The sequence below is a fragment of the Delphinapterus leucas genome, chromosome 14, assembly GCF_059928025.1.
Source record: "Delphinapterus leucas isolate spDelLeu-1000000601 "Yukka" chromosome 14, BTC_Dleu_Yukka2, whole genome shotgun sequence".
Taxonomy (NCBI): domain Eukaryota; kingdom Metazoa; phylum Chordata; class Mammalia; order Artiodactyla; family Monodontidae; genus Delphinapterus; species Delphinapterus leucas.
This window is the reverse complement of record NC_143142.1, coordinates 23,785,082-23,805,408: the sequence shown is the minus strand read 5'-3', so window position 1 is coordinate 23,805,408 and position 20,327 is coordinate 23,785,082. Positions and strand designations below refer to the sequence as shown.

General features: G+C 48.9%; 1 protein-coding gene and 1 long non-coding RNA gene across 3 annotated transcripts; one reads left to right on the top strand and one right to left on the bottom strand.

Annotated features, from left to right (window-relative positions):
• Positions 1-1,876: 1,876 nt before the first annotated feature.
• LOC149747573 (uncharacterized) lies at positions 1,877-12,361 on the bottom strand. The gene is made up of 2 exons (XR_016387551.1): positions 11,933-12,361; positions 1,877-11,284 (listed from the first exon to the last, which is right to left on the bottom strand). It is a non-coding gene; the product is annotated as an uncharacterized LOC149747573 (long non-coding RNA).
• Positions 9,229-20,104, top strand: PIK3IP1 (phosphoinositide-3-kinase interacting protein 1). Of its 2 annotated transcripts, XM_022550824.2 has the most exons (6): positions 9,240-9,503; positions 10,436-10,552; positions 10,646-10,765; positions 11,653-11,853; positions 11,954-12,032; positions 18,476-20,104. In XM_022550824.2, exons 1-6 carry the CDS (start codon positions 9,431-9,433, stop codon positions 18,678-18,680), a joined length of 795 nt encoding a protein of 264 aa, XP_022406532.1. In that variant the 5' UTR covers positions 9,240-9,430; the 3' UTR covers positions 18,681-20,104. The 2 variants fall into 2 exon arrangements, with proteins under 2 accessions (XP_022406533.1, XP_022406532.1); XM_022550825.3 differs by lacking the exon at positions 10,646-10,765 and having other exon boundaries at positions 9,229-9,503.
• Positions 20,105-20,327: the final 223 nt, after the last annotated feature.

Genomic DNA, 20,327 nt, shown 5'->3' with positions numbered 1-20,327 from the left:
CAAAGGATTAATCTCCAAAATTTACAACCAGCTCATGCAGCTCAATAACACAAGAACAAACAACCCAATCCAAAAATGGGCAGAAGATCTAAACAGACATTTCTCCATAGAAGATACACAGATTGCCAACAAACACATGAAAGAATGCTCAACATCGTTAATCATTAGAGAAATGCAAATCAAAACTACAATGAGATATCATCTCACACCAGTCAGAATGGCCATCATCAAAAAATCTAGAAACAATAAATGCTGGAGAGGGTGTGGAGAAAAGGGAACACTCTTGCACTGCTGGTGGCAATGTGAATTGGTTCAGCCACTATGGAGAACAGTATGGAGGTTCCTTAAAAAACTACAAATAGAATTACCATATGACCCAGCAATCCCACTACTGGGCATATACCCTGAGAAGACCATAATTCAAAAAGAGTCATGTACCAAAATGTTCATTGCAGCTCTATTTACAATAGCCCGGAGATGGAAACAACCTAAGCACCCATCATCGGATGAATGGATAAAGAAGATGTGGCACATATATACAATGGAATATTACTCAGCCTTAAAAAGAAATGAAATTGAGCTATTTGTAATGAGATGGATAGACCTAGAGTCTGTCATACAGAGTGAAGTAAGTCAGAAAGAAAAAGACAAATACCGTATGCTAACACATATATATGGAATTTAAGGGGAAAAAAATGTCATGAAGAACCTAGGGGTAAGACAGGAATAAAGACGCAGACCTACTGGAGAACGGACTTGAGGATATGGGGAGGGGGAAGGGTGAGCTTTGACAGGGCGAGAGAGAGTCATGGACATATACACACTAACAAACGTAGTAAGGTAGATAGCTAGGGGGAAGCAGCCGCAAGGCACAGGGATATTAGCTCGGTGCTTTGTGACAGCCTGGAGGGGTGGGATAGGGAGAGTGGGAGGGAGGGAGACGCAAGAGGGAAGACATATGGGAACATATGTATATGTATAACTAATTCACTTTGTTATAAAGCAGAAACTAACACACCACTGTAAAGAAATTATACCCCAATAAAGATGTTTAAAAAAAAAAAAAAGAAAACACATAAGAAAAAAAAAAAATGCTGGAGAGGGTGTGGAGAAAAGGGAACACTCTTGCACTGCTGGTGGGAATGTAAATTGGTACAGCCACTATGGAGAACAGTATGGAGGTTCCTTAAAAAACTACAAATAGAACTACCATATCACCCAGCAATCCCACTACTGGGCATATACCCAGAGAAAACCATAATTCAGAAAGAGTCAGTACCAAAATGTTCATTGCAGCTCTATTTACAATAGACAGGAGATGGAAACAACCTAAGTGTCCATCATTGGATGAATGGATAAAGAAGATGTGGCACATATATACAATGGAATATTACTCAGCCATAAAAAGAAACGAAATTGAGCTATTTGTAATGAGGTGGATGGACCTAGAGTCTGTCATACAGAGTGAAGTAAGTCAGAAAGAGAAAGACAAATACCGTATGCTAACACATATATATGGAATTTAAGAAAAAAAAATGTCATGAAGAACCTAGAGGGTAAGACAGGAATAAAGACACAGACCTACTAGAGAATGGACTTGAGGATATGGGGAGGGGGAAGGGTAAGCTGTGACAAAGCGAGAGAGTGGCATGGACATATATACACTACCAAACGTAAAATAGATAGCTAGTGGGAAGCAGCCGCACAGCACAGGGAGATCAGCTTGGTGCTTTGTGACCACCTAGAGGGGTGGGATATGGAGGGTGGGAGACGCAAGAGGGAAGAGATATGGGAACATATGTATATGTATAACCGATTCACTTTGTTATAAAGCAGAAACTAGCACACCATTGTAAAGCAATTATACTCCAATAAAGATGTAAAAAAAAAAAAATTTATTTATTTGGCTGCACCGGGGCTTAACTGCGGCATGCGTGATCTTTAGTTGCAGCATGCGGGATCCAGTTCCCTGACCAGAAAGCAAACCTGGGCCCTCTGCATTGGGAGCGTGGAGTCTTAGCCACTGGACCACCAGGGAAGTGCCCCACCTTTTGAATTTTGATATTTTCCCAGCTACCTTGTTATTCCCACATCCAGGATAGATTTAACAGATAAACACCTGATTTACATATTGTAATGCTAACTACAATCACATATAAATTAAAAGTAATTCATGGCAAACACCACGATCAGGGCTTGGCACACCTGAAATACACAGATGAATGTTTTTACATTTTGAAGACACAGCAAAGATTACGGCAAAAGCGCTGCCTCCCTAAAGTCAGCCCACAGAGCCCATCACTCCATATGACTGCCTAGACTATGCCTAGCAACTGGCCAAGGTCAATGGCTCCAGCTCCAAACCCAGGCCTTTCCTTTCCCGCTCCCTCTCCCTGACAGCTTACAGCTCCTGGGCTCCACCTCTGACCTCCCTGTTTACGGCGAATGCTCTTGATAAGCTCTGAAGTCTGGATTTGAGGCCTGGTTCCTTACCTCCAGCACCTGGCCTCATGGAGTTCACACACCCTCACCATGCTCATGAATTCTAAGGCTGCACCCAAAGCTCCTCTGTGCCTTCTTGCCAGCCTGCCTTTGTTCTAGTAGCTTCCTAGCTCATCCCCCCTCACCTGGGTCCTACTCAGGTTTTCCTGTCTAGTTGGCCAACACGGGTCCCATGTCAAACTGCTTGCTGGGCACTTCCATACATGCCCCTTGCCCCCATGTCAAATTCAAAACCACAGAGGCCAGGCCCATGACACATCCCCAAATCAGCTCCCCTTCTAAACCTCCTTGGCACGGCTACTGACACAATGGATGCACCACCACTTGGAAACCCACCTGACAGTTCACTGGGTCCAGTGTCTGCCTTGCCCATGACCCTTCCAGCCACCCCAGGTCCTCCTCACTCAACTTCCTGAAGGAGCTGTCTGTTCTCACATCTCCCTTCATCATCTCCTTTTCCTTCCATAATCCATTAATTTAGCCCCAGCCCCCAAGCTCCTAAATCCTTCCTGACAAAGTCACCAATGGCCTTCTTGCTGCTACAACCAATGTATTCTTCTTCTTCTTTTTTTAAAAATTACTTATTCATTTATTTATTTGGCTGCGCCTGGTCTTAGATGTGGCACGCAGGATCTTCGTTGCGGCATGGGGGAATATTTAGTTGCAGCATGCGAACTCTTAGTTGCAGCATGTGGGATCTAGTTCCCTGACCAGGGATCGCACCGGGGCCCCCTGCATTGGGAGCATGGAGTCTTAGCCACTGGACCACCAGGGAAGTCTTAGCCACAGGACCACCAGGGAAGTCCCCAGTGTATTCTTTTTAGCTCTTCTCTTACTTGACCCTTCTGGCAGCTTTAGCGATGTGGGCCCCTCCCTCCTTCCTGAAACAGCTTCCCGAACCCACACTCTCCTGGTTGCCAGTTACGCACCTTTGGCCACATTTTCTCAGCCTTCCCCCAGCCTGCTTTTCTTCCGGCTCCTGATCTCAGCTAGTGGCACCACCACCTGACGAGCTCCCACACCAAAGCCAGCCTCCTTAGGTCTTCCTGCTTGTTCCCGACACCCCCTCGGTCACAGAGTCCTGCTCATTCTTCTTCATCAGTGCGTTGCCTCTCCTCAGCCTCACTGCCTACATTTACGGAGCACAGACTATGAGCTGGACAGGTGTGTTCTAAGTGTTTTAATCCTCACAACAAGCCTCTAAGGTAAATTTTATTATCATCTCCAATTTCAGATTAGGAAACAGAGACACAGGGTGGTTAAGTAACTTGCATGAGGTCACACAGCTACTAAGTGGCAGAGCAGGATTCAAACCCAGGTGACCTGACCTAATTCTGGATCCAGGCCCACTGTTCTCTCACCTAGATCACTGCAGCTGTCTCCTTGCGGTCTTCTGGCTCTGACTTGGCTTCCTCTAATCCTCCACACTGTGGCCTGACTCAACTCACTAAGACAACAGTCTGACTCTTTACTAGATCTGCATGGCCTTCAGGATAAGTCCACATTCAGGGACCTCCGTAACCTGGTCAGCAAGTGTTTCCCTCTTTGGCTTCATGCGTTTGTTTCTTGGCCTCACTTTAATCACCACCCTGAAAGCTCCACTAGCCACGGTGACAGCCTCCACTGCCAGCCTTCTGCACATCGTCTGACCTGCCAAGAACACTAACTCCGGACTTCCCTGGTGGTGCAGTGGTTAAGAATCCACCTGCCAAGGCAGGGAACACGGGTTTGATCCTGGGTCCGGGAAGATCCCACATGATGAGGAGCAACTAAGCCCGTGCGCCACAACTACTGAGCCAGTGCTCTAAAGCCCACGTGCTGCAACTACTGAAGCCCGTGTACCTAGAGCCCGTGCTCTGCAACAAGAAAAGCCACTGCAATGAGAAGCCCGCGCACCGCAACAAAGAGTAGCCCCTGCTCGCCACAACTAGAAAAAGCCTGAGTGCAGCAACGAAGCCCCAACGCAGCCAAAAAAAAAAAAAAAAAAAGGACACTTAACTCTTTGCCCTTCAGATTTTACTTTTTCTGATAATCCTTTTCTGACCTCTTGAAACTAGGCCATATGCCCCTCCTGCAAGCCCCTGTAGCCCCCAATGGTAATCCCTACTGTAGCATTGATTTCTCTGCGTTGTTTTTCCTGTCCACTGGTACCTGCTCTATCACAAGACTGTGAACTTCTCAAGAACAAGGACCTGGTTAGGGTCACTGTTGTATCCTCAGTACTCGGCTTAGTGCCTGCCTGTGCACAGCATTTAATAAATAATCAGTGAATCAATAAACCTTTATTGTTTGTGTCATACTCTTTAACACCTACTTATAAATGCCCTATATTGCTTTTATTTTCATATGTGTTAGCCTGATCTTTATAACCAGATTGCAAGTTTCTGGAAGATAGCAAATGTGCTCAGTACTTCTAAGTCAGAGGTTACTGACACAAAAACTGACACATTATTAAAAACTAATAATTATTCAGGGCTCAATGAATGTCAACAATCCAAAGATGTAGGTACTATTTTTCTCTCTCTCTCCCTCCGTATGAGGAAACTGAGTCAGGGAGTTTAGTAGATTCCCTAAGATGACACAGCTAGTAAGCGACAGAGCTGGGATTTGAATCCTGACATTTGTGCCTGTATTCTCAATCCCTATAATCAGAGGCTGAGGAAACTTGGAATTACAGATGTTAAGTAATTTACCCAAGGTCATACTGTAGTGCTGGGACTGGGACCCAGGTCTTCCCAAAGCCTGCACTCTTAATTGCACTGCTTCTTTTGCTTAAATAAACGTGCTAAAGCTCATACTGGGTGTTGATAAATTTTGAAAGCTGCAGATCCAGTTTACTGAGATTGGAGAATATTAAATTCCCTTCCAAAAGAAGCATAATTGTAGTTTACCGAGTTAATTTACCTTAAACATCGCCAGCCTAGTCTTACCAGCCAATTAAGTTTATGGTCTCTACTTCTCTCCCTTCAATGCTGAAGGCTGTTTTCCTCAATGTGAAAGCCTTGTTTTCTAAGACTGGCCTCTAACTCAAAATCAGCCCTCATTCAGGAATTTACTCTTCCCTTTATTTCCCAAAACCAGTGATGTGATTGATGTTCCTAAGTTCCCTGCTCTTGTGGCCCCTCATCTCCCCAACGTGGAATGTCTTGTTTCTGAAAGTAGCCTGTGATCCACAAACCTTCTTGGCTGTTTTATTGCTTACCCTTAAAAAATTACTATTCTCTGTCAGCTTAGACTCTTTTCCTCACATACTCTGCTTTTTCCCTTTATTGCAAACATTTATTAAACACTTAACTAAGTACTAATATGGACATAATCTAACTCACTGAAGGCCATACTTTAGAAACGGCCTTGAAGTTTAGATCTTTTGACTGGACTATGATTTCCTTAACAAACTTCATAAAACCATCTCCTGCTCAGTTTGCAATTGTACACCCAAATATCTTTCAGCAAAATCTCAGTGGCCACTTCCACAGCACATAATATGGAGAGAATATCGGGAGTCAACTCATTAGATCTTACCACGAAGAATTTTTTACCAACACCTTGGCCCTTTTGCTGACAAAAGGATTCTTAAGCCTTTTAACAGCGTTATGGCTTCCTTAGAGCTCTTCTACGTTCAAAATGAACTGTCCAGCTTTCTTGGGAAATGCTCTGGAGGCTCTTTCCTGAACTAACTGTACAGCTTTGTCTCTCTGGATTAAGCACTGATTTAATATGAAACCAACAGTTAAACATCTCTGAAATAGTAAAATATGATTATATTTCACAACGTTGTCTTCAGGATATAAACAATCCAAAGTGACTATTTGGGTAGTGCTGTATCACATTATTATTGTAGTAATATTTTCAGAAGAAATCTGAAGTTTAGAATAACTATAGGCCATAAAATATGGACATACTGCACTAACACATGAAGCAAAGTTCAAATTTGTATTCTAAGAAAAAGACCAAAACATCACCAATGATGATGACAGGCACATCTCTGAACTTGATCTGATTTCCTTGAGGAAGGAAGGTACTGAACCGGTTGTAACAGAATATGCCTTTGAAGGATTGAGCAACAAGTCCGTCATTCTCGAAAAAAATTAAATCATCCTGATAAATGTCTTAGTTATAAGGGAGAAAAAGCAGAGATGACTAAGCTGATAAAAATCTCCTCTGGCCTGTCTTATATCTCTTCCAGGCAGTGCTGTTCCTCAAAAGACACACGGCACAAAATATGATTTTGCTGTTATATCAAAGTGTGTAAGTTAGGGAAGATAGCAGTTTTTTAAACAGAAAATTAGATGATAATAGCAACAGGTAAAGAAGCTTTGGGCTTCTGAGGAGGAAGTCCTGGCACCCCTACATAGGCACAGTAGATAAACTGAAAACGGTACAAGTGCTGGTCTGAGTACAGCCTGTCTCTATTGTAATCAGAAGGAAGAGTATTACAATCCAGCAGAAGTAGCCGTTCAAAGTCTAAAGGGGAGCATTTCATCAGACAATAATTGAGCACTCACTGCATACAAAGGCAACAGATTAGGTGCTGAGGGATCCAAAAGAACCCCCTGCTTCTCTGAAATTAGAACTGTATTCTCATTTTCTCAAGCCAATGTATTTTATGTAATGAAACAAAATATGCATCATAGATCTCTTGCAGTGGTGTAAGAGTATTCAGGACCTGCAAGGAAAACTGTGCAAAGAACCTTCCCCTTCAGTCTTTTCCCTGTAGAAATATCCTACTGGTTCCCTGAAAATAGTGTAAGCTTTCTTTAGCAAGTGAAATACCACCCTGTTACTCTCTCCCTTTTACCCTGTTTCACTTTTTTTCATAACACTTAAGACCGCTTGACATTTTATAGATTTGTCATCTGTCTTTCTCAACTAGAATGTAAGCTTCATGAAGGCAGAGATTTCAAAATATTTTGTTCGCAGATATATTCTCAGTATCTCAGTATCCAGAACTATATCTAGGGCTTCCCTGGTGGTGCAGTGGTTAAGAATCCGCTTGCCAGTGCAGGGGACATGGGTTCGAGTCCTGGTCCGGGAAGATCCCACATGCTGCGGAGCAACTAAGCCCGTGCGCCACAACTACTGAGCCTGCGCTCTAGAGTCTGCGCTCTAGAGCCTGCGAGCCACAACTACTGAGGCTGAATGCTACAACTACTGAAGCCCGCGTGCCTAGAGCCCGTGCTCCGCAACGAGAAGCCACCACAATGAGAAGGCCACGTACCACAACAGAGTAGCCCCCACTTGCCACAACTAGAGAAAGTCCACACGCAGCAACGAAGACCCAATGCAGCCAAAAATAAATAAATAAATTAAAAGAAAAAAAAAGAACTATATCTAGCATGTAGTTGTAGGAGGTTCTTAAAATTTTTGTAAAATTAATAAAAGCATTAAAAAGACACCTGAATATTATGTTAGAATTATTAAGTTATAAAATTTTGGCGTATCTGTGTATATATGTGTGGGTGTGAGAGTAAATTTACAGACTCCATACAGTGTGATTCCCAGTGGACACCAAGTCAGGAGTCAGAGGATCACAAGCTTGTGTGGGGAGTTAGGAGAGTGATTGCAAAAACAAAGCAACATGTCTTATTTAATGGATGGAAGGAATCAAACATTGTCAGCAAACATCTCCAAAGAGTAAACTAAATGTATCTTTCTGTCCTTTCCATGTCTGAAATCTGAGTGTAGTGAATCCAAATTCACTTCAGATTAGTTGGTTTGACATTAGCTTTCTTCCTTGAGAAACCTTTTGACATTTATGTAGTAAAGTTTTCTTCTTTTCCCTCCTCCCTAAATTACTGCCTGCAAGATGCAAGACCTCAGATCCAAACAGTCTCCCATTTCTATTTTGAGATTTGCCTGAGTCACAAGGTAATCTTGGCAAATCACTCTGCTCTATCTCTTAGTTTACTGAGGCTGCCTGGGAACTGGAGCTGTCAGCCAAACAGGAAGAGGGCTGTGTTGCCTAACTCCAGAAGGTCTCAGTCCTATGGATGTGGTGAGGTTTAATGATGGATATAAACGGCTGCAGATGGAATTCCCACAGGGTGGGGGTGGCGGGGGGGAAGGCAAACATTTTACTTCCTCTATAGGAACTCAGGGCTGGTAGAAAGGCCAGACTATTAAATATAGCTGAGCAGATATCTCAATGTGTCTGCAAGACATGTGTTTCCAACTAAAGAGACCCCTTCTGTATTCCTACTTATTCCTACTATATATGACACCCCAAACCCCAGATATAAGCAAAGGTATGTGACTGATCTGACCCTGGCAAAGTTACACTATTTAAAAAAAAAAAACAGTGCTTATAAACATGTATAAACTACAAAGGCCCTTTTTCTTTTTCAAGAATGGGTGTAAAGAGCTGCTTCCACCTGGATGCTCTGATTCGTGCCCCATCCACGGTCTCAAGTTCCTCCTGGTTGTGTAGCTAGCATGTTCTCCCTAAGTGGTTCTGCCTTAGTCACTGTGATTCTAAACTCCCTGCCCCCACCCCCACCCCCAGTGATGCCTCTTGACAAAATTATTCTTTCTGTACTCACACAAATGGAAACAGAAGAGATGAAAGGCCCCGGGGATGCAGACAGTGCAGGTCTCAAGCTGAACCACTGCTAAGCACAACCTGAACTTTTCTGCCTCTCTTCGCTTGGCTGAGTTCCTCTCCTGACTCAGGGTAGAGTGATGAGCCTGGCATTGGAGGCTTAGGACCCAGGGGGCGCCTTTCAGCCGAGAGAAAAAAAAAAACACAAAAACCATCTCGCTGCAGCAAGCTGGCTGGGAAGCTCCCAGTTCTAAAGAGAGGCTGTTTACCAGAAGAGCATAACAAGGGTAGGTCTGACTGCAAGGCTGGGAACGGGAGGCAGAGCCGCCGCCAAGGGGACCCCGGTTGGACCCTGGTTGGTCAGTGATCTGCAGGACGAAGGAGGTGAGGATGCTGTTGGCCTGGCTGCAAACAATCCTCGTCGTCAGCAACATGCTCCTGGCAAAAGCCTATGGATCTGGAGGTGAGATTACTATCTTTCCTTTCTGCAGCAACTTAATGAAGCAGAAAGGGTAGAGCTCCCTATTTCCCAAGCAGGAAGGAAGATGACAGGAAACGAAGCTTTTAGCAGGTTCCTGTTGTCCCATGAAAGCCTTTTTTTTTTTTCCCCTTTCTCCTTTCCCTGCCAGGAGCTTGCAGCTCCATCTTTGCCATTAAGAACAAAGGCAAGTAGCCACTTTCTCTTTCCTTTTCCTTGCCTGTGGCTCATGAATGGATGGAACTTGGGGGTTCATCTCCCCTACTCCTAAGTACTGTTCTTTTCAGGGGCTTTGCACGGTGTCACCAGAGCGCAGGCCCTCCTCCCTCAGCCCCTTCCTGCGGCTCTCCTGCTGAGGCGAGTGGGAGTTTGGAGTCACATCCAGGCAGCGATGAGGCTGGTTCCCTCTGTCTGAAGCTCTCTTTTCCGTGACTGAATCAAGGCTTTTGTAGAATTCTCTTGGGAGGGAGAGTTGCCTGTGGAAGTGTGGCCACATCCGCAGAGAAGGGAACACAAGAGTTTATGTAACATGGAATGACAACACAGGGATGGATTTCGGGTCCGGCTGCCCACCGACCGAAAACTCCCATCGTCTCCAGGGAGAGACCTGAACCCAGGGCTCCCCAGCACCCTCCTGCAAAATGGCCCCAAGTTCCAGAGCAACAACCCCTTGGGTTGTGCAGTGCTTTCCGGCTTACGAAAGAGAAAGAAAAGAAAAAAAGCTAATACTGAGCGTTGGGGGCCGGGCACCGGCTGGGGGCTCTTCACGCGCTCTCCCTCCCTTCTCTTTCCGGCCTCACAACCCTGCGAGGCACACGGGGTTTTCCACGTGAGGGCAGCGTCTCCCAGCTGGGGTGGGCCCGGGCTCCCCTGCCCGCCACTCAGTGTCCTGTCCGGGGAACTCCTCTTCCTCACAGGCTGCTTCTGGGACAACGGCCACCTGTACCGGGCTGACCAGCCGTCTCCCGCACCGGGCCTCCTCTGTCTCAACTGGCTGGACGCGCAGAGCGGCCCGGTATCTGCCCCCGAGTCGGGTGAGTGCCTGTCCCGGGAGGCGGGCCTCGGGCGGGCGGGCGGCGGCTGCTGCGTCCCGGCCCCGGCCCATGGCGCCTTCTTTCCCCTCCCAGGCGCCGGCAACCATAGCTACTGCCGGAACCCGGACCAGGACCCACGTGGGCCCTGGTGCTACGTCAGCGGCGAGGCCGGGGCTCCCGAGAAGCGGCCTTGCAAGGACCTGCGCTGCCCAGGTACCCGCCCGGGACCCCGCGCCCAGTGGGGGCCAGAGAGCCGGCAGCGCACGTGCGGCCGCGCGACGCCGGCCGGCCCCGCCCCGCCCCGCGCCGTCCGATTGGCCAGGGCTGTCTCCAGGCCGCGGGGCCCGAAGCCCATTGGCCAGCGCCGCCGCCTGGAATGAGCTCATCCTCCGCGAGCGCCTAGTAAACAACCGTGGGCCGCGAGGCCCGGCCCCTCGGCCGAGCTCCCTGACCCATGCACCGCCTGGGGAGTGGAGACACAGAGTCTCGCGTCCCGGGTCCACGCCCTTAGTGAGACCTTGGGCGTTTACGGACCTCTTGTGGAGCGTCTGCTGTGTGCTAGGCACTCAGCTCACAGCACCCCCGCCATCCCCAAGAACCAGTTTGGGGGATCCGAGCCTCAAAGAGAAGTTCAGCGATTTACCAAAGGCAGTGGCAGGGTCCAGGTTTGAATCCAAGTTTCTTAGACTCCATAGTGCGTACTTGTGGCTCCCGGCGCAGCAAGACGATTCTCTAGGATTAAATGGGATATGTAAACATATAACATAGGGATTGGCATAAAGCTTGGGCTCAACAAACCTGAGCTGCTCAGAGGAGTCATGGATTGTTTCCTGGCATAGAGGGGGGACCCCTGGAGGAGGTGACAGCTGAGCTGGACCTTGGAAGATGGCAAGGATTTGAGCATATGAAGACGTGGGAGGCAGGAGAGGCCCTTTCTCATAGCCTTCCCCTCACCTTGGCCTCGTCCCAGCTATGGTGCAGCCCTTAGGCCTGGTCTTGCCCCTAGGTCTTGAAATAAGTGCGTTCTAAGGTGGGCCCCCTCGTCTGCCCCCAAACTCAAGGCACTTTCTGATGAGAGCTGTTTCCCACTTCACCTCCAGAGACCATTTTCCAGGGCCTGCCAACCTCTACAACAGAAACCGAGGAGGTGTCTGAAGTGCCAGGAGGAGATGAGGTGCAGGTGTTTGCTCCTGCCAACACCCTGCCTGCCCAGAGCGAGGCCGCTGCCGTGCAGCCAGTGATTGGGATCAGCCAGCGGGTGCGGGTGAACTCCAAGGAGAAAAAGGACCTGGGAACCCTGGGTATGACTGTCCACCCCTGTCCTTGTGGGATTTATTGAGAAATATTTGCTGATTATCTGGGGTGGAGATAATGGTATACCTTGTGTCCTGTGCTTGGCAGGCTACGTGCTGGGCGTTACCATGATGGTGATCATCATTGGCATTGGAGCTGGCATCGTCCTCGGTTACACCTACAAGAGGTCAGTAGCTTCTATTCTGGGCTCTCTGAGAGAGGAGAGGAAGGTCCACAAAGTCAAAGCAGACTCCTTTGTGGCATTCTTACCCATAAAGGAAGTGAGGTGTTGGAAGAGGAAAACCAGCTCAAGATGTAGAGACTTGGTTCTAGTCTTTACCAGGTGACCTTGGACAAACCCTTTCCTTTGGTGCCTTTACTCCTCACCCCAAAGCCTCCTGAGGTAGGGGTTCTTGTTCCCCATTTTACAAGTGAGGAAGCCTTCATCAGAAAGGTGAAGTAAGCTTGCTCAAGGTTATACTGCCTGGGAGTGGCTGGATTCAAACCCAGCTCTTTTGACACCACATTCCCTGCTGTCTAATCCAGCATGCCTGGTGTGGAAGTGAGTGGCCCTGCAGAAATCAGGCTGGGCTCTCATTGCAGGGACCCTGAGATTGAATTCTTTCTGTGAGTTATAAAATTCTGCTACTAGAAAAAGTTCCCAGCCACTGCAGTTGGGGCTTGAATGTCCTGAGCCATAAGCAGTGGGATCTCCTTTAGGACAGGAGGAAGGAAGTGAGTAAGAGGATAGGGAGTCTGTAAGCTACTCTACACCACATATGAGAAAGCCAGAGAGGCTACCTGGGAAACTCAGGGACATGACCTGTGGCTGGGACAGCAGAAGGAGGAATGCTTATTTTGAGAGGTCCCCTGAGATGCTATGTGGAAAAGGGTCTGAAAGCCAGTGACGGATGCATGATGATAAGCCAGAGTTATGCCCGTTTTTACAGCACTGGCTAACTCTGGGAAAATTATTTGCAAAATCTTGGGCAAAATCAGGGGATTTGACTTCTAGTCCAGAGTATGTGTGATGTTTCTTTTCTATGGTCTGGGAAGGCTTCCTATAAGGGAAGTGATGTGGTGGCCTGCATTTTCCAGTGGTGAAGACCACGTCTGAGCCCACAGCCCCAGTGGGTCACCCAGCATTAAATAAACTGAGGTGTCCTTAGGGCAATGTAGTCAGCCTCCTCATTTTACAGATGGAAAAGGGGAGGTGTTGGGTAAGAATAATAACAACAATAGCAGCAGTAGCGAACATTTACCAGAGGCCAGGCACTGCTTCAAATGATACGCACACTTTAACTCAATCCTCGCAATCACCCCTTATGAGGTAAATGCTGTTATTATCCCCAGTTTACAGATTAGGAAACTGAGGCAAGAGAGGATATGTACCTTGCTTGAGGTCACACACCTAGCATTTGGTGGAGTTAAGTCTTAGCCCTGCCACTAACTAGCGATCTGTGTGACTTTGGGCAAGTTGCTTCTGTTTGCTACTCCAGGGCACTGCTGTAGCTGAGGCATGCGACTGCCTGGCACATAGTAAGTGGTCAGTAAACCATAGCTATTTTTCTTTTCTGTAAAATGTGGGTACTGCACTAGCACTCTCTGGGCCCCAATGCTTCTCTGATTGTCTGTGATTCAGGAAGCACAGGTTCAGAGAGGGGAAGTATTGACCTGAGAGTGTCTCCTGACTCCCAGTGCAAGGTTGCTGCCCTCAGTGGGATGGTTGACGTGGCAGGTCCAGGGGCACCTGCTTGTCATTTCACAGAGTCAGAGGAAATGATGGGGAGACCCTGGTTATAGTTCGTAGTCAGACCCAAACTGTGTTGGCTGAGTCTAGCTGTTGAAATATTTCCTCCTTCTTCAGCCACTGGATAGCAGTTGGCTCTCCTCCAATCCTGTGACAGTGTCCAGGCCTCCAGGTGCGTGAACTGACTGCTAAACGTCCTTAATTGCAAGCTCAGTTCTTAGGCCCAATGAGGAAGCCAAGCCTTTTTCTTCTAGATTTGTTCCTTCAGGCTGTCACAGGATTGCCCCAAGGCCTTGTGTTTATTTTCCTGTAAACTCAGGGCGAGGCACCAAGTCACCAGACTCCCCGTCACTAACCATCGGACCACCCCTTCCCTCGGCGGAAGTGCTCTGAGCACAGACTGTACAACAGGAAACCGCATGTGGGCTGGAGGCAAGCTCTCAGCCCCCATCTCTCCCCAGAGTCAGAAAACAGTGTTCTGGAAAGCGCTGTTGAGCGCAGGTCCTGCTGCTTCCCTGCACCTCCGTTTCTTGTTTCTTGTCTGTTCAGTGGGGCTGTATCCCCACTCCACACACACACATACCCACCCCAGATTACCATTAAGTATTACGTGTAAACAGTAGAACACCAATCAGGTTAAATAACCACTAGCTGCCAGCATTTATTGTATGCTTTCTTAATAAGCGAGGCCCCACTGAATGCCCTTCCCTGATGATCACGCCCAAGCCTCAGGACCACACTAGAAGGACCACTTTTACACCGTTTTACAGTGAGGAGCTGAAAGCCAGGGAAGTTAAGTGCTGTGTCCAAGCTACACAGCCAATAAGGTGTGTCTAAGGATTGCCAGTATCTCCCAAAAGTCCAGCGAGGCCCAGGAACTTCATACCAATTTGCATTGGATTGCATAGGACAGTAGGAAAAATTGGAACTTTCAAAATAAAATAGCTGGGTTTAAAAGTTAGAAGAACCAGGATCTAGTTCTGGAACACCCAGTTCTGGGTGTGACAGTGGACAAGTCATTTACCTTCTCTGATTTCCTCATATGTAAAATAGGGGCAGGAGGTTAGTGATGATACTCCCAGCTCTAACGTTGCCTAAAAAAAGACGATATTACCTGGTGGTGGCTGCAGGCAGTACTGAGTTCAAATCCCAAATCCACCATTTGCTTGAATAAATGATTAAACCTCTGTGCATCGGCCTTCCCATCTCTGAAACAGAGATCCTAATAGATGCCACATAGGTTTGTTGTGAGGGTGAAATTAGTGTAGTTTGGGCAGACAGTTGGTGTTCCTAACCTTAGCTGTCTTGAGGAACTTGTCCTGAGCAGCAGTGTGGCACAGCACTGCTTCTGACTGAGAAGGGAGCAGTGGCTCAGAGTTACATAATAATTTGAAGGAACCCGTGTTACCTGAAGGAGGTCTCGGGTGCCTCCAATCACCCACCCAAAGAGGATGTCAGACACAGGCAGCAGCTCTGTCCACACCTGCTCTCTCTGGCCAGCCCAGCTCCCGGTCCTGGCCCCAGAGCAGTCAGGATAGAATTACTGCAAGCCATGAGCCCCCCTATCCCTCTCCCCACAAAGGCCAGGGAGAGAGCTTTCCCCTGGCCGGGAGGGGCAGGCAGGTACCAGGCTTCCTCTCAAGGGAGGCAGGGCAGCAAGTGGGGGCGGTGAGGGCTCAGCCTGGCGGATCTTTGTCCTGGTTGTCTGGGCCACGAGGTTCAGGTGGCCAGTCTGCAGCTCCCTGCCCCTGCCACTGCCCCTGCAGCGTCCGTGCTCTGGCTCTGGAGGGAGTATTTATTTTCTGATACAAAGGCAAGGGAAAAACTGTAAGTCAACACCACTCTGCCTGCTTAAGAGAGGAGCTGAGTCAGTGAATAAGTCTTTTGTTCTTTCTTGGCTGCCAGACAACAGCCTGGCTGCCCCCCCTACCCCCAAAAGGTGGTGAGAAGGGGCTGAGCCGCCTAGTGGTCAGTGCAGCAGGCCTACTGGCCTCTCTCAGACCTCAGAAGGGGCTGGGGGCAGCCTCCACACCTCCAGGACTCACAGGCACCATTAACAGGAGGCACGTGGGGTTGGGTGTGTTTTGAGGCTTCTAAATGGAAGAGACTGTCATCCAGATGAGTCCCAGCACCTGCTTCCTTCATTACCCTTGGCTGCTCTTCCAGCCCGGCTCTGCCCCCTTAATCCAAATTGATTTTTCCCCGCTAAAGCAGCAGTACCCAACCGTTTTGGCACCAGGGACCGGTTTCATGGAAGACAGTTTTTCCACGGACGGGGGTGGAGGGGGGGGGCCATGGTTCAGGCGGTAATGCGAGCGATGGGGAGCGGCAGAAGAAGCTTCGGCTCATTTGCCCGCTGCTCACCTCCTGCTGTGTGGCCCAGTTCCTAACAGGCCACAGACCTATACCAGTCCACGGCCTGGGGGTTGGGGACCCCACCCCTGCCCTAAAGACTTGTGTATGATGCAGCCTGACCATTATCAACGGCTCGGCTGACCACAGCTGGATGCTTGATAAAGGAGGTAGCTGAGGAAAGCAGGGCTTTGGAGTCAGACTCCAAAGCCTCACTTTCTTTTATAAAATGTGGGTGATATTTGCAGTCTTGCAAAGTTGGGTGGAAAGTGAACAAAGATGGTACATGTATAAAGTGTGTGGCATCCAGTAGGTGCATAGGTAGCTCTTCTCATGCTGGATGATGGGAAGGCCATTTCCTGGCACCTTAGTGGGTCCTCAGGAAGCATGAGTTCCTGCTTTCCCTCTTCCTCCAGCCCCTTAGATTTTGAAATTCAGGCCTGGCCCAAGACTCCTGGCAAATACTCTCCTTCTTTTGTAAATGGCCTTTTGGTCTTCTGCTGGCTTGGGGGCTCCCTTAATAAAATTAAACTGAGACCTTCCAAGTTTCTCCCTACATGGGCAGACTTGAAGAATCTAGCATTTTGTTTTATTACAGAGGTAGGTGTTTTCTTCGATGCGGCGGCAGCTGTAACCAATGGGCAGTGCCCAGGGGCAAAGTAAATCTCAGGCTGTGAGTGGGGATGCATTTGGTCCAGACAGCCCTGTCCTCATGGCCCTCCATGGCCCCTCTGGGTGCTCTGGGAGGTCCTCTGCTGCGGGGGGGTGGTGGTGTCCAGTACAGAGCCTGATGAGCATGGGTAGGAGCTGCAGGCTTACACATTCAGAAACTCGGCCACCCAGGGTGAGTCAGGGAGATGAGCTTACAGGTTTGCCTTCTGTGACCTTACAGTGAGAAATAGGGAGTCAGGGCACATGTCATGTGTGGGATCTCACAGAATGTTAGGGTCCGTTTAGGTTAACAAGTCCAACTCCCTGTTTTACAGATGATGAAATGAAGGCCCCAAGAGAAGGGGAGTGGCTGAGGTCACACAAATAATACTCACCTTGGCTGGTCAGTAGGAGAGTTCCCTTGGGAACCCAGATTAAGATAACGTTGCTTGGTGAGTCAAGTCGTTTTCAGGGCAAATCATAACAGCCTCCTATGAGTTTTACAGCAGTTCCACTGTTTTTGAAATGCTTTCCCATCCATTATCTTATTTGGAGGCAGATATTATCCCCATTTCACAGATGAAGAAACCAAGGCTCCCCGAGGCCAAGTGTCACACAGCCAAGGCTGGGCTGCTCCAAGTACAGACAACTGGTTTATTTAAAGACAGTTGTGAGGTACCTGTGCCAGCTTTTCCCTGTCCAGCCCCTGCTGTTTTCTCAGTGTTACTCTCCAGTCTCTGGACACTTTTGTCATCGCACCTCACATGGTGATGGCTGTGTAATCCATCTGATCTCGGCCGTCTCCCCAGGGAGTCTGAAGCAGGCCTGTGTTGCTGCACCAAGCCATCCATTGGCTACTTGTTTCAAGGCCTCTTTGGGGTGGGCTCCTTCCGGAAAGATTTCCTCTGACAGCTGAGCCCACGTATCTAGTTGCTGTGTCAGACGATGCTGACCTGCGTGCTGGGGGCTGGTGCTGGTGTGCAGTGTGCTAGGCACACACCAAGCCCTTTGGCTTGCAGTGGGGGTGGCCTGGTCCCATGGGGTGGGCAGAACATGTGCAGCTGGAAGACGGTGTGTGAGTCTCTGCCCCACTGTTTCTTTGGGGGTGACCCTGATCGGGTCAGAACTTCTGTTGAGCATCAGCCTGAGTCTGACAGACTTGGGTTTGAGCCCACCATGTCATTCGGAGAGTTCAGTTTCTCTGGACTTATTTCCTCATCTATAAAATGAATGATAAGACCCAGTTGTTAGGGTTCTGAATGAAGTGAGATAACGCTCGTAAAGCTCTTAGCATGGAGCGAGCACTTCATGTGAGTGAAATGGGGCAATATCAGGGCCTGATTGGGTCACTGAGCACCATGAGAATTGGAAGGCGTGTGAAAACTCAGGGTCCCATGGTCATTGTCTCCCATGGTCATTGTCTCCCATTGACCTGAGCAGCCCTCAGAGTCCTTTTTGGCCCCTGCATGGTCCCTGTTTCTAGCCAGGGCTCACAGCTTCTGGAAATTTTGGATAAGATGTCTCAGAACAGGATGGTCAGGTCAGTTTTCTGGACAATTTTATAGGTGAGGGCTGAAAATTCTCTGGGTCTTGTGGCACCTTGGGCTGAAAAAGCAAAACTCCACCTTGCTTTAAGAGTCTCTTTCCTACACAGTATCTTCATTGAGCCCCACTGCAGCTGTGTGAGGTTCATGCAGATGAGGTTTAGGGGCTCCTTGCTGAGTTAAGGCAGTCTGGCAGAACAGAAATCTAGGCCATGAGCCACTGACTGGCTGTGACCATGGCCAGCCCCTGCCCCTGCTGGGCCTCAAGATGCCACCTTAGGAGCAGAGCCATGCAGGAGGCACAGCCTGAACGCTTCCCTCTTCTCCTGCCAGGGGCAAGGACCTGAAAGAGCAGCATGAGCGAAAGGTGTGTGAGAGGGAGATGCAACGAATCACCCTGCCCTTGTCTGCCTTCACCAACCCCAACTGTGAGATCGTGGATGAGAAGACCATTGTGGTCCACGCCAGCCAGACTCCAGTTGACCTTCAGGAGGGCAGTGCCCCCCTCATGGGCCAGGCGGGCACTCCAGGCGCCTGAGCCCCCCATGATGGGCAGGAGCCCATGCAGACAGTGGTGCAGGACCGCCTACCCACCTACAGCTGGGAGGATCTACACTTTTTGTTGTGGTTAAAAACCCCCACTTATTTTTTTGGTTTGTTTTTGGTGAATCCTAAGACAAGCAGGTGGTACTGTGGGCTGAGGGTGAGGCTGGGTGGGGTCCTACCAATGCTGTTTCTCCATCCCATGGAGCAGGATTTTGCCCGTGAATGGAGGCAGCGGCAGTCCCCACAGCAGTGCTGCCAACAGGGCCTTCCAGTGCCCCGGAACTGAACCAGGGATGGACAGGGAGCTCCCCCAGCTCCTCTGTGCTTTATTGTCCAAGATGGCCTCAGCCTCTGCCTCCCCATGCGTTCTCCTTGGGCTTGAGTGGTGCACACCGTTATTCACAGTTCAGGTCATGTAGGTTGAGAGGCGGTGTTTAAAAAAGATATTTAGTTTTTTAAATATTTGGGATGCAATTCCCTGCAGACCTCTGAGAAATGGAAATAAGTCTGTACGAAAGTCAGAACTGTGGGTTGAGAACGGGATCTAGGCGGGGGGGGCTGCTGGCAGTGATGTGCCTTGACAACCGTGGGCTGGGCCCAGGGACTCTTCCTGTTTTGAAAGGAAAGGAAGGGAAGAATCGCACTGAACATTCCACTTAGGAAGAGGGTAAAGAAGTATCTGCAGCTGCCTCAGGCCACAGGACCCGAGTGGACCTGGGGTGTCCCAGACGGTCTCTCTTCGGGGTGGACAGTGACCTTTCATTCTTCAGGGGTGAGACAGCAGCCAGCTAACCTACGGGAATGACACTGTGGGTGAGGCCTTGTGAACTGCTTCTGAGAGGTTAACCTGGAAACCCACTCGGAGGCAGGGTGATGGAGGGGGCTTCAGGACTTGGCGCCTGCCTCGGCCCAAATCTGCAGGTGGCTTCCTGTGGGGTCAATAGGGCGAGGGCCACGGCCCCTAACTTGTAAAATAATCATAGAACCATTGAGGGACCTTAGGGTTCCCGAAGCCTTTTGGACAGAGGGGCCAGAAGTGGAAACTGACATTCAGGGTCACAGAGGAAGCTACCAGCACGGCCAGCCCTGAGGCCCTGATATCACGCTCGGAGGCCTTAGCACTGCTTTCCGTCCAGAGCTTCCTTCCCAAAGCCCTGCCACTGCCTCACATGGAGAGGGGTTAGTGGGGCCCAGTCTCTCCGGCAGGCTGTTCCTGGAAGTGATTTGCTGAGGGGACCTAGGCCTCAGGGGGTCCCTTGTTGATAGAGATGCAGAAGAGAACATTACTGGTTTCTACTTTTCTATAAAAGCATTTCTCTGTGTACATGTTTTATATACCTCATTCTGACACCTGCCTATAAAGTGCAGGAAATTGCTCTGCATTTGACTTATATAAATAAAAAAAAGACGACTCCATATTGCCAAGTTTTTGTGGGGTATCAGGACCCTCCTCCCCAAAGTTGGGAAGTTTTTGGTTACCTTGTCAACACCTGCATGGCAAGCTCTGGCTCTCTGTCCTTCACTCGGGCCCTGCACCTAGGAGGCAGCAGCAGCTGGATGGTTGGGAACTGCAGCCTCCGTGTTTGGGCGTCACAATCAGGAGCTTTTCAGGTCGAAGTTGCAGGAAAGAGGGTATGTG

Bases quoted from the DNA above. Each gene is read 5' to 3' on its own strand.
- PIK3IP1 (XM_022550824.2), top strand. From the start codon at position 9,431: ATGCTGTTGGCCTGGCTGCAAACAATCCTCGTCGTCAGCAACATGCTC. The intron at 10,553-10,645 runs GTGAGTGCCTGT...TTCCCCTCCCAG, and splicing joins GGTATCTGCCCCCGAGTCGG to GCGCCGGCAACCATAGCTAC. The intron at 12,033-18,475 runs GTCAGTAGCTTC...TTCTCCTGCCAG, and splicing joins CTCGGTTACACCTACAAGAG to GGGCAAGGACCTGAAAGAGC.